This window comes from Hordeum vulgare, chromosome 5H (assembly GCF_904849725.1).
Source record: "Hordeum vulgare subsp. vulgare chromosome 5H, MorexV3_pseudomolecules_assembly, whole genome shotgun sequence".
Lineage (NCBI taxonomy): Eukaryota > Viridiplantae > Streptophyta > Magnoliopsida > Poales > Poaceae > Hordeum > Hordeum vulgare.
Window position 1 is genome coordinate 496612171 of NC_058522.1, and position 14454 is coordinate 496626624.

The 14454-nt window shown below is 45.5% G+C and overlaps 1 protein-coding gene across 1 annotated transcript; it reads left to right on the forward strand.

The window, feature by feature from the left end:
- Positions 1 to 12100: 12100 nt before the first annotated feature.
- LOC123396774 (glucuronoxylan 4-O-methyltransferase 1-like) lies at positions 12101 to 13441 on the forward strand. Its single transcript, XM_045091605.1, has one exon. The coding sequence runs from the start codon at positions 12206 to 12208 to the stop codon at positions 13106 to 13108; it is 903 nt and encodes a 300-aa protein (XP_044947540.1). The 5' UTR covers positions 12101 to 12205; the 3' UTR covers positions 13109 to 13441.
- Positions 13442 to 14454: the final 1013 nt, after the last annotated feature.

Genomic DNA, 14454 nt, shown 5'->3' on the forward strand with positions numbered 1-14454 from the left:
CCGGATGAGATCACGGACGTCACGAGGGTTTACGGAATGGTCCGGAAACGAAGATTGATATATAGGATGACCTCATTTGATTACCAGAAGGATTTCGCAGTTACCGGGAATGTACCGAGAATGACGAATGGGTTCCGGGTGTTCACCGGGGGGGGGGGGGGCAACCCACCCCGGGGAAGCCCATAGGCCTTGGGGGTGGCGCACCAGCCCTTAGTGGGCTGGTGGGACAGCCCAAGAAGGCCCTATGCGCCATAGGAAGAAAATCAAAGAGAAAAAAAAAGAGGAGGTGGGAAAAGGGGGAAGGACTCCTCCTTCCAAACCTAGTTGGACTCGGTTTGGAAGGGGAGGGTTACCCCCTTTGGCTCGGCCGAACCCCCTGGGGGTCCTTGGACCCCAAGGCAAGTCTCCCCCTCTTCCCCCTGTATATACGGAGGTTTTAGGGCTGATTTGAGACAACTTTGCCACGGCAGCCCGACCACATATCTCCACGGTTTTACCTCTAGCTCGCGTTTCTGCGGAGCTCGGGCGGAGCCCTGCTGAGATAAGATCACCACCAACCTCCGGAGCGCCGTCACGCTGCCGGAGAACTCATCTACCTCTCCGTCTCTCTTGCTGGATCAAGAAGGCCGAGATCATCGTCGAGCTGTACGTGTGCTGAACGCGGAGGTGCCGTCCGTTTGGCACTAGATTGTGGGACTGATCGCGGGACGGTTCGCGGGGCGGATCGAGGGATGTGAGGACGTTCCACTACATCAACCGTGTTCACTAACGCTTCTGCTGTGCGATCTACAAGGGTATGTAGATCGAATATCCCCTCTCGTAGATGGACATCACCATGATAGGTCTTCGTGTGCGTAGGAAATTTTTTGTTTCCCATGCGACGTTCCCCAACAGTCACCGCACGGTATGAACCCAAAACCAAGCACTTCTCCCATTGCAAGAACCATAGATCTAGTTGGCTAGACAAAACCCACAACTCGAAGAGAATTACAAGGATATGAAATCATGCATAAGAGAGACCAGAAGAAACTCAAATAAGATTCATAGATAATCTGATCATAAATCCACAATTCATCGGATCTCGACAATCACACCGCAAAAGAAGATTACATCGGATAGATCTCCATGAAGATCATGGAGAACTTTGTATTGAAGATCCAAGAGAAAGAAGAAGCCATCTATATACTAGCTATGGACTCGTAGGTCTATGGTGAACTACTCACACATCATCGGAGTCATTGTGTTGATGAAGAAGCCCTCCGTATCCGAATCACCCCTCCAACAGGGCACCAGAATGTGCCGTAGATAGGATCTTGCGGAGACAGAAGCTTGCGGCGGCGGAAAAGTACTTTCGATGATCTCCTGATTTTTCTGGGATTTTAGGGAATTTATGGGCGAAAGCCCTAGGGCAGAGGTGGCCCAGGGAGCCCACAAGCCAGGGAGGCGCGGGCCCCCCTGGCCGCGGCTAGGGGGCTTGTGGGGTCCCTGCAGGCCCCGTGCCCTGATTCTCAGGCTTCCCGATCTTTTTCTGTTTCGGAAAAAATCTTTTTGGCAGTTTCGTTTCATTTGGACTCCGTTCAAAATCCTCCTCTGAAAGGGGTCAAAAACATGGAAAAAATACGAACTCGCACTTGACACTGAGTTAATAAGTTAGTCCCAAAAATATATACAAAAGGCATGCAAAACATCCAAAGTTTGACAAGATAATAGCATGAAACCATCAAAAATTATAGATACGTTGGAGACGTATCAGTTGATAAGGCTAAAGTTGATGCGATCAAGAAAATGCCATGCCCTACAGACATTAAAGGTATAAGAAGTTTCCTTGGTCATGCTGGTTTCTATAGAAGGTTCATTAAGGACTTCTCTAAGATTTCTAGGCCTCTTACCAATTTCTTGCAAAAAGATATTCCTTTTGTTTTTGACGATGATTGTGAGGAAGCATTTGAAATACTTAAGAAGGCCTTGATAACTGCACCTATTGTTCAACCACCTGATTGGAACCTACCTTTTCAAATTATGTGTGATGCTAGTGATTATGTTGTTGGTGTTGTTCTAGGATAAAGAATTTATAAGAAATTGAATGTTATTTATTATGCTAGTAAAACTCTAGACAGTGCCCAAAGAAACTATGCTACTACTGAAAAGGAATTTTTAGCAGTCGTGTTTGCATGTGAAAAGTTCAGATCTTACATTGTTGATTCCAAAGTTACTATTCACACTGATCATGCTGCTATTAAGTATCTCATGGAAAAGAAAGATGCTAAACCTAGACTTATCAGATGGGTTCTCTTGCTACAAGAATTTGATTTGCATGTTGTTGATAGGAAGGGTGTTGAGAACCCCGTAGAAGATAACTTGTCTAGGTTGGAGAATGTTCTTGATGACCCACAACCTATTGGTGATAGCTTTCCAGATGAACAACTGAATGTCATCAATGCTTCACGTAGTACACCTTGGTATGCTGGTTATGAAAATTATATTGTTGCCAAATATATACCACCTAGTTTCACATACCAACAAAAGAAGAAATTCTTCTTTGACTTGAGACATTAATTTTGGGATGATCCTCACCTTTATAAAGAAGGAGTAGATGGTGTTATTAGACGTTGTGTACCTGAGCATGAACAGGGACAGATCCTACAGAAGTGTCACTCCGAGGCTTACGGAGGACACCATGTGGGAGATAGAACTGCACACAAGGTATTGCAATCCGGTTTCTATTGGCCTACTCTCTTCAAGGATGCTCGTAAGTTTGTCTTGTCTTGTCGTGAATGTCAAAGAATAGGTAATATCAGTAAACGTCAGGAAATGCCTATGAATTATTCACTTGTTATTGAACCATTTGATGTTTGGGGTTTTGATTATATGGGACCTTTTCCAAAGTCTAACAGGTATACTCATATTCTAGTTGCTGTTGATTACGTTACTAAGTGGGTAGAAGCTATCCCAACTAGTAGTGTTGATCACAACACCTCTATTAGGATGCTTGAAGAAGTTATTTTCCCTAGATTTGGAGTCCCTAGATATGTGATGACTGATGGTGGTTCACATTTTATTCATGGTGTTTTTCGTAAAACGCTTGCTAAGTATGACGTCAACCATAGAATTGCATATCCCTATCATCCTCAGTCCAGTGGTCAAGTAGAGCTAAGTAATAGAGAAATTAAATTAATTCTGCAAAAGACTGTTAATAGGTCTAGAAAGAATTGGTCTAAGAAGCTTGATGATGCACTGTGGGCTTATAGAACTGCTTATAAGAATCCCATGGGCATGTCTCCGTACAAAATGGTTTATAGTAAAGCATGGCATTTACCTCTTGAGCTAGAGCATAAGGCTTATTGGGCAATCAAAGAGCTCAACTTTGATTTCAAACTTGCTGGTGAGAAGAGGTTATTTGATATTAGCTCACTTGATGAATGGAGAACTCACGCATATGAAAATGCCAAGTTGTTTAAAGAAAAATTAAGAGGTGGCATGATAAAAGGATACAAAAACGTGAGTTCAATGTAGGTGATTATGTCTTGCTATACAATTCTCGTTTAAGATTTTTTGCACGCAAGCTTCTCTCTAAATGAGAAGGTCCTTACATTGTTGAGAAATTATATCGTTCCGGTGCCATAAAGATCAACAACACGGAAGGTAATTTTCCGAGAGTTGTAAATGGGCAAAGAATCAAGCATTATATCTCAGGTACTCTCATAAATGTTGAAAGCAATATTATCAATACCATAACTCCGGAGGAGTACATAAGGGATATTTATCAGCCTGTTTCAGACTCTAAAAACGAAGAGGTATGTGATTCGGTAAGTAAACCGACTCCAAAACTTTTCCAGTAGCAATTTTTCTCCGTTTTGGAATTTTTAGAAAAATAGAAAAATTTAAAGTAGTCCGAAAACCGCACGAGGAGGCGACAAGCCTGCCAGGCACGGCCTACCCCCTGGCCGCGCCTGGGTGGCTTGTGGGCACCTCGTGTGCCTCCCGGACTCCGTTTTCTTGTGGAATACTCCTTTTTGTCGGGAAAATTCATTATATATTCTCCCGAAAGGTGTTACCCTCGTATCACGCAAATATCCTCTGTTTTCGTTTCGAGCTTCTGTGCACACAGATCTAGATCTCTATGGCGTCCCCAAAAGTTCCGAAGGACAAGTTCTTCGAGAAGGTCATCAATCCCTACCTCGCAGGAGTGCTACAACACCCTCAATCTATCGAGATGCATGAGGGGGTGTTGCACATCCGTGATGTTGAGGGGCCCAAGAATACCCGAAGCATGGAGGCGAGGCTTGAAGCAATGGAGCAGCAAGTCTTCAAGTGCCAAGGGATGGTGGAACGCGGACTTAACGCCAACCACATGATGACGACAGAGTTCACCAACAAGCACAAGATTGATGTCAATGATATTGTGAAGCACCTCTCTAGGCTTTATGACAGAATTGATCACCTCCAAGCCCAGATCTACGACCTACAGAACCAAAACTATGAGTATGAGTATAGATTTAAATCAATACGGTTGGCTGCAGATTTGAGGATTCCGGAGACTCGATCATCTTTCCATGATGGAGCACCTATGCCTTGGAAGACGGAGAATCAACCCCAGATTGCAACAACTCCACCACCATCACCTTTGAAGGAAGACAAATAAGCACGGGTATGGGCACTCCTCTTGGCTTGTGCCAAGCTTGGGCAAGTTGCCCCGGTATCGTATCACCATCACATCTTTTGCCTTTACCTTTTTCTTAGTTCGATCCTTTTCGGTTTTATCTTTCTCTAGTAGAATAAAGTTCTTAGTGATCTAGGCTTGAGTTTTGCTTTGTGTCACCCCCAATGTATTTGAGTTCGTGAGTCATATAATAAAGAGTGTTTTAGTTAAGGGCCTTGCTTCATGCCATGATCTAAAGAAAATAATAATAAAAGAACAAAAGCATGAAATATCATGTAATGATCTTATGGGAAGCGATGGCTTCACATATAAAAAGAATGTTGATTGGAACTTGTTGTGGGTGGACAAACGTAAACCTTGGTCATTGTTGCAATTAATAGGAAGTAATAAAGAAGGAGAGGTTCACATATAAATATATCATCTTGGGCACTATCTATGATTGTGAACACTCATTAAACTATTACATGCTTAGAAGTAGATGTTGAACAAGGAAGACAACATAATGAATTATGTTTGCTTGGTTCCGAACAATGTTATATGACTAGAGATCCCTTAGCACATGACGATTGCTTCCACCTCATATCAGCCAAAACTTCCGCACTAGGTAGAGATACTACTTGTGCATCCATAAACCTTCAACCCAGTTTTGCCATGAGAGTCCACCATACCTACCTATGGATTGAATAAGATCCCTCAAGTAAGTTGTCATTGGTGCAAGCAATAAAAGTTGCTCCCTAAATATGTATGATCTATTAGTGTGTGGAAAATAAGCTTTGTATGGACCTCTGATAAGGAAGACATAAAAGCGACAGACTGCATAATAAAGTTCTTTATCACAGGAGGCAATATAAAGTGGCGTTCCTTCACACTAAGAGGTCACACATCCAAACCTCAAAAGCATGACAACCTCTGCTTCCCTCTGCGAAGGGCCTATCTTGTATCTTAACTTTTTTCCTTAAAAGAGTCGTGGTGATCAACATCAATTCCTTATTTCGCCATTATCTTGGCTAATGTCATGTGCTAGGGAAAGATCTATATTCATATGTCAACTTGGAAATTAGTATTCACGAATTATTATTGTTGACATTACCCTTGAGGTAAATAGTTGGGAGGCGAAACTATAAGCCCCTATCTTTCTCTGTGTCCAACTGAAACTTTGATCTCATGAGTACCACGTGAGTTTTAGCAATTATAGAAGACGAAAGGATGATTGAGTATGTGGATTTGCTTTACAGGCTCTTATTTGACTCTTTTCGATGTTATGATAAATTGCAATTGCTTCAATGACTAAAAGCTATTGGTTGTTAATTCTCAATAAGGTTCTTGATCCATACTTTACTTTGTGAAGGAATTATCACTTTAGCATAAGAGATTATATGACGATATTGTTGTTCTAAATATGATCATGATGCCTGCATGTCCGTATGTTGTTTTATCAACACCTCTATCTCTAAACATGTGGGCATATTTATTGATCTCGTCTTCCACTTGAGGACAAGCGAGGTCTAAGCCTAGGGGAGTTGATACGTCCATTTTGCATCATGCTTTTATGTTGACATTTATCGCTTTTATGGGCTGTTATTACACATTACGGTGCAATACTTATGCCTTTTCTCTCTTAATTTATAAGGTTTACATGAAGAGGGAGAATGCCGGCAGCTAGAATTCTGGTCTGAAAAAGTGCAAGTTTGAGATACCTATTCCGCGCAACTCCAAAAGCCGTAAAAATCAACGAGGAATTATTTTGGATTTTATAAAAAATATTGGGCGGAAGAAGTACCAGAGGGGAGCCACCAGGAGGCCACAAGCCTGCCAGGCGCGGCCTACCCCCTGGTCGCGCCTGGGTGGCTTGTGGGCCCCCCGCTACCCCTTCCGGCTCCCATCTTTTCCTATAAGTAGGGTTTTGTCCGAGAAAAAATCAGGAGGAGGCTTTCTGAAAGAGACGCCGCCACCACGAGGCGGAACTTGAGCAGAACCAATCTAGAGCTCCGGCAGGGCCGTCCTGTCGGGGAAACTTCCCTCCCGGAGGGGGAAATCGTCGTCATCGTCATCACCAACGCTCCTCTCATTGGAGGGGACTCATCTCCATCAACATCTTCATCAACACCATCTCATCTCCAAACCCTAGTTCATCTCTTGTAACCAATCTCCGTCTCGCGACTCCGATTGGTACTTGTAAGGTTGCTAGTAGTGTTAATTACTCTTTGTAGTTGATGCTAGTTGGATTACTCGGTGAAAGATCATATGTTCATATCCTTAATGCTATTCAATACCTCTCTGGTCATGAACATCATTATGCTTTGTGAGTAGTCACTTTTGTTCCTCGGGACATGGGATAAGTCTTGCTATAAGTAGTCATGTGAATTTGGTATTCGTTTGATATTTTGATGCGATGTATGTTGTCTTTCCTCTAGTGGTGTTATGTGAATGTCGACTGCATGACACTTCACCATTATTTGGGCCTAGAGGAAGGCATTAGGAAGTAATAAGTAGATGATGGGTTGCTAGAGTGACAGAAGCTTAAACCCTAGTTTATGCGTTGCTTCGTAAGGGGCTGATTTGGATCCACTAGTTTAATGTTATGGTTAGGCTTAGTCTTAATTCTTCTTTCGTAGTTGTGGATGCTTGTGAGAGGGGTTAATCATAAGTGGGATGTTTGTCCAAGTAAGGGCAGCACCCAAGCACCGGTCCACCCACATATCAAAATATCAAAGTGTTGGAATTATGCCCTAGAGGCAATAATAAATGTATAGTTATTATTATAATTCCTGTATCAAGATAATAGTTTATTATCCATGCTATAATTGTATTGAATGAAGACTCATTTACATGTGTGGATACATAGACAAAACACCGTCCCTGGCATGCCTCTAGTTGGCTAGCCAGTTGATCGATGATAGTCAGTGTCTTCTGATTATGAACAAGGTGTTGTTGCTTGATAACTGGATCACGTCATTGGGAGAATCACGTGATGGACTAGACCCAAACTAATAGACGTAGCATGTTGATCGTGTCATTTTGTTGCTACTGTTTTCTGCGTGTCAAGTATTTATTCCTATGACCATGAGATCATATAACTCACTGACACCGGAGGAATGCTTTGTGTGTATCAAATGTCGCAACGTAACTGGGTGACTATAAAGATGCTCTACAGGTATCTCCGAAGGTGTTAGTTGAGTTAGTATGGATCAAGACTGGGATTTGTCACTCCGTGTGACGGAGAGGTATCTCGGGGCCCACTCGGTAATACAACATCACACACAAGCCTTGCAAGCAATGTAACTTAGTGTAAGTTGCGGGATCTTGTATTACGGAACGAGTAAAGAGACTTGCCGGTAAACGAGGTTGAAATAGGTATACGGATACTGACGATCGAATCTCGGGCAAGTAACATACCGAAGGACAAAGGGAATGACATACGGGATTATACGAATCCTTGGCACTGAGGTTCAAACGATAAGATCTTCGTAGAATATGTAGGATCCAATATGGGCATCCAGGTCCCGCTATTGGATATTGACCGAGGAGTCTCTCGGGTCATGTCTACATAGTTCTCGAACCCGCAGGGTCTGCACACTTAAGGTTCGACGTTGTTTTATGCGTATTTGAGTTATATGGTTGGTTACCGAATGTTTTTCGGAGTCCCGGATGAGATCACGGACGTCACGAGGGTTTCCGGAATAGTCCGGAAACGAAGATTGATATATAGGATGACCTCATTTGATTACCGGAAGGTTTTCGGAGTTACCGGGAATGTACCGGGAATGACGAATGGGTTCCGGGAGTTCACCGGAGGGGGGCAACCCACTCCGGGGAAGCCCATAGGTATTTGGGGGGTCACACCAGCCCTTAGTGGGCTGGTGGGACAGACCACCAATCCCCTATGCGCCAAGGAAGAAAAATCAAAGGAAAGAAAAAAAAAGGAAGAAGTGGGAAGGGGGAAGGACTCCCTCCCACCAAACCAAGTAGGACTCGGTTTGGGGGGGGAGAGTCCTCCCCCCTGGCTCGGCCGACCCCTTGGGGATCCCTTGGACCCCAAGGCAAGGTCCCCCTCCCTCCTCCTATATATATGGAGCTTTTAGGGCAGATTTGAGACGACTTTCTCACGGCTGCCCGACCACATACCTCCATAGTTTTTCCTCTAGATCGCGTTTCTGCGGAGCTCGGGCGGAGCCCTGCTGAGACGAGATCATCACCAACCTCCGGAGCGCCGTCACGCTGCCGGAGAACTCTTCTACCTCTCCGTCTCTCTTGCTGGATCAAGAAGGCCGAGATCATCGTCGAGCTGTACGTGTGCTGAACGCGGAGGTGCCGTCCGTTCGGTACTAGATCGTGGGACTGATCGCGGGATTGTTCGCGGTGCGGATCGAGGGACGTGAGGACGTTCCACTACATCAATCGCGTTCTCTAACGCTTCTGCTGTACGATCTACGAGGGTACGTAGATCACTCATCCCCTCTCGTAGATGGACATCACCATGATAGGTCTTCGTGCGCGTAGGAAAATTTTTGTTTCCCATGCGACGTTCCCCAACACAAAGTAGCGAACGCGAATCATATGAACATGATGAAAACTAGCTTGACAGAAATTCCATGTGTCCTCGGGAGCGCTTCACCTCATATAAGAGTTTGTCCAGGCTTGTCCCTTGCTACAAAAGGGATTGGGCCATCTTGCTGCACCTTTGTTACTATTGTTGTGAGGTTTAATCATAGCGTCAGGAATCTGCGTCTAGTCTGCACCAACATCTCCTCTCAGCTGACTTTTATTGGTAAAGTTCAAATCTAAATCTCTTTGCATCTTCATAGTGATTCTTGATTCTATAAATAGTCCTGATTTTTTTTCTACTACATTTTCCAGCAGGAATATGCCAAATTTTGACATGGAACATGTAGTGGTGTATCTTGAGTGTATAATCTTTTGAAGGTCAATGGATAAATCAACGATCTCTTTGCATGCAAACCTGCTCTCTTTCCTTGTCAAAACATAGTTCCTTCCTTGGAGATGGTTCGGTTTATAAGTAGTATGTGTGACAACTTTTGCGTGACATTCTCAAATGTGTACTGCAACCTCTAGTGGCAACATTGTCACTTGTCCATCAACGACGGTGTCCACGGACACGTGTCACTGTGTTTTTCATGTGCTTGGTCTTTGCCAAGTGCCAGGCTCAATTTGTGCCTAGTGCAACGTTTTCACCAACTCTTTTTTTGGATGGTATTCGACAATGGTGATGTTCGTCAAGTATGATTTTTCTGTCAAGTGTTTTCTTTAGGCACTCGACAAAGGCCTTGTTTGTTGAGTGCTCAATAAAATTCACTTGCCAAAGTACCTAACGCTTGACATAGAAAGCTTTTCCCATAGTGGTTCTTTGACTCTACCATTGTGTTTCTCCAGACTTATGACTCCAACTCATGAGAAACCTTACACACATAAGATACAAAAAAAGGCGTGGCAATGAAAATCGGCTGGACTTTTGGATAACCATTGTCCAACCTAGAATACCAGGGGGTAATACATGAAATTCACACCAAAACAATTGTAGAAGAAGTAGTTATGTCTTCACAATTTGTTTATCTTGTCAAAGGTGTGTGAACAACTCCTTCAATTTCCGCCACAAGCTGCGTGCATGTGTCTCATTAGTGATATGGTTCGAAACACCCATTGTCGATGTCAACCGCCATATCAAATGAGATCGGACAATGCTCGATGGGGGCTTCGCTGATCCTATTGTCGTAGTGGATAGAGGCAAATCCTATAGTGAAGGCTGGTGCGAGAACTTCACTAGGTTCATCAGAAACATCATCTAAAAATATGGTGTTCCGCATAACATCATCATTGGAAATGGCTCAAAATTTACTTGCTTCTTGCCTAATTTTTGTTTTCTGCTGAAAATGTAGTTTTGCTGTTGTTGTTGCAAAAATCAATGCTTTGTACAAGAGCATCAGTTTACCACGTCATGCTTCTATAAGTCTTAGGATGCAAGATGGGCTCAAGACCATGTATTAAAATCGTGTCAATATGTAAAATGACATCCTCCTTACCGCCTTGCCTGTGGCCGCATCCACTCCATCCCGGCGCCGCCCTTAAGCCAGGTGTCTCTACCATCACCTTGTTGACCACGTTGGATTTAATGGCCGGTCTAGCAAGTCACTAGTGAGCTTTTGCGGATCCATGCCGTTAACAACAACATTGAACAGGAATGCCCACCAAGTGTCAAACTACATCATTAGTTTTTCCTGCAGATAACAAAGGTTGTCGTTGAACAAAATTCTCTATCATCCTATCAGACTTCTCGCAAATGCGTCGAGACAATGATAAGTCATTGCTTGTGATGGTAGTATCAGTTTAAACATTTCACAGAATAGAAATCAATATATATTATTGATAATATTGTGGCCTACTCCATCCCTCACGACGTCTACTTCGTATTTAAAACACAATAATTAGCCGTCTGAATAAAACACCGATGAACTCTCATAGATGCAACAATAACATTGAATAGGAAAAGTGTGAACCAATCCATTGTTGGATGGCTAGATGAATAGTGGTACCCTGAGTCCGTCGGGTTCAAGTACAGATGCTCGCATCTTTTCTGAATTTATTTTAGAATTTTCGGCTACGTATTCAGTGAAACGTTTTCGTCGATAACGAGACGTCTAGAATGACTATGTAAATCTCAGGATGATATGTTGGCTCAATCTTTTAAAAATATTCATGAGATAGGATGTACGTGTGTATGTTTATTGATTAACTGTATGTGCATTTATATGAGCGCTTGCATCTATAAATGTGTCAACCCGGGTCAATTTTTTTCCTGCAGATAACGAATTATGTTGTTGGATGAAATTCTCGTTTTTGTGTCGTCCTATCGGCCTTCTCGCAAATATGTCAAGACAACAATATGCTATTGCTTACTCCCTTCATTCTTAAATATAAGACCTTTTAGACATTTCACTATGGACTACATACAAAGCAAAATGAGTCAATCTATGTTCTAAAATGTGTCTATATACATCCGTATGTTGTTCATAATGAAACTTTTAAAAGGTCTTATATTTAGGAACGGAGGGAGTATATATGATAGTAATATCAATATAAACGTTTCAAAAAAATTCAGTCTAAACTGTTGAAGATAATACCGTGGCCGACATCTCCCTCACGACGTCTACTTCGTATTTAAAACACAATAATCAGCACTATGTATATCATCAAGAGAAAAAGAAAAAGAAAAAGGAAATACAGTCGACATTCGGCCCATTCCTTTGCATCAACGCCTGCCGTCCTCTCAACCGAAAAGGGCGCCCCACAACCCAAAGCATCCATCCACCCGTCCATCCGAAAGCCAACCCTACACCAAACTTTGCAGGTCTCGTGTCCTCGTCACCCAACCCAACCCAACCCCATCATCACAATCCCATCCGCCCCTCCTCCTCCATTACCAATCTCTTCTTCCTTCCTTCCCTCCATCGCCTCCCCTTCCTTCAAGCATCGATCCTCTTCGCCTATAAACCCCTCGCCACCCAAGACAAGAAGAACCGACGAGCGTCCATGTCGAGCCCCACGCACGCCCGCAAGCAGGCCCTCCACCTCGCCTCCATGAAGGCCAAGCTGCACGGCTTCCTCGGCCACCGCCTCCTCCTCGTCGCCGCCCTCGCCGCCTTCCTCCTCCTCTTCTCCGCCCGCACGCTCTTCTCCTCCTCCTCCTCCCACGCCTCGCGGCTGCGCGGCGGCGAGAGCGATGGCGACGGGTCGTGCTCGAAGCTGCCGGGGGCCGTGGCCGAGGCCCTGGTGCACTACGCGACGTCGAACGTGACGCCGCAGCAGACGGCGGCGGAGATCGGGGTGTCGCTGCGCGTGCTGCAGCGCCGCTCGCCGTGCAACTTCCTGGTGTTCGGCCTCGGGCACGACAGCCCCATGTGGGCGGCGCTCAACCACGGCGGCCGCACTGTGTTCCTCGAGGAGGACGCGTCCTGGATCGCCTCCGTCCGCGCCGCGCACCCGGGCCTCGAGTCGTACCACGTGACCTACGACACCCGCCTCACCGAGGCCGACGACCTCATCGCCCTGCGCGACCACCCGGGGTGCACCGCGCAGCCGGACCTCGCCGCCGCCGCCGAGGCCTCGTGCCGGCTGGCGCTGCGCGGCCTCCCCGCCGTGTTCCACGAGACCGAGTGGGACCTCATCATGGTGGACGCGCCCACGGGGTGGACGCCCGAGGCGCCCGGGAGGATGGGCGCCATCTACACGGCCGGCATGGCGGCCCGCGCGCGGCGGCCCGGCGACGGCGCCACGGACGTGTTCGTGCACGACGTGGACCGGGCGGTGGAGGACAGCTTCTCCAAGGCCTTCCTCTGCGAAGCCTACCTCGCCGAGCAGGTCGGCAGGATCCGGCACTTCGTCATCCCCAGCCACAGGGAGAAGCCCGGCACGCCCTTCTGCCCTCAGAACTGATCATTACCCATTACCCATTTTATCGACCTCCAGACCTCCAGCGTGCTAGGACTGCACACACCTGCCTTGATCAAGACACACATGCATGCTGAAGCCTGAAGGGCGGTCATGCATGCCATACACCATTGCAGGCAATGGCGTCGGATCCAGTAATTACCGAGCGTTCACGATCGACTAGATCGGGGAAAATTGTTAGCGGTGGTTCTACCTCCATGTTTGCTGGTAGTTGATCACGAACGAGTGGAACCTGTATCATGCAAACTACTCCTATATGTTGTAATTATCTGCTATATTTCTATTACTAGTACTTTGGCAAGATATCTTGCATTTCTATTGTGTGGCTCATAAGTAAGAGAGATCTCGATGCACGTGGAGTGAGGACAATGAGATTTTTTGTCTTGTTTTGTCTTGTTTTGTTTTGTTTCAAGCGATAATACCAGTGTGCTGAATATACATGCATGAGCAGTGCTTGCATAGTATTTTTCTGAGGCGGCTCATACAAGTTACTAGTACTATCCTAATCTGTTGGAAAATGCAGGTTAATTAATTGCATGGCTGGTGAGTGTAATTCTGAGTAGTAATACCACGGTGCATTATTCCTCCTACCGGTGAAAGTTCGATCGACTTCAACATTAATCAGTTGAGCACGTACGTAGTACTTCTCCATGTTCTTTTCTTTGATTGAAAGCAAGTACTCCCTGTCCATGTGTGTTCTGAATTCACTATCTGGCTAGCTGACACTGACGCCGGCAGCAGTAAAGGGAGGGTGACCTGATTTTGATTGCTTGGACAACATGGTACGTCGCCTTTTTGCTAGGGCGGCGAACTGCCCGGCGTTTTGCAGGCAGCCACGCCTTGCATTTTTCATTTCCACGGCACAGTTCCCAAGTAGGGCTAGGAACTGTACCTTAGGACCAGGAGCTGAGTTTTCACTGCCAACGACGTACGGAACCAGCTTCAACAACTTGTTAACGAGGGCGAAAACGTGCGCGTGTCTTTGAGGATGCTGGCGAGGAACGGAAGCAGCATACGACTGCCGCTCCTAGGACTTTGAAATCCGATGCCTGAAAGGGCCGCTTCGAACATCGCAAAGGATGGCAGCAGATCCAAGGTCGCATCGTCGACTTGGAGAGTGCTGAGCAGGGGGTCATGTCATGGCTGCCCGAAAGGAGGAAGCCACCACAGCTCCCAAATCTCCCCTTGAGATCTCAAAACACTGGTCCCACGCCATTGCTATTGTTTACTCGTGACATGTATAATTGCTCGCCCGGAGGATCAACTCACCGACACGGAAAGATTGTCGCATCAAAGCGAAGGCCGCAAAGACGGAAACGCTCAAGAAGCAA

Excerpts from the sequence above, each read along its gene's own strand:
- LOC123396774 (XM_045091605.1), top strand. The coding sequence starts at position 12,206 with ATGTCGAGCCCCACGCACGCCCGCAAGCAGGCCCTCCACCTCGCCTCC.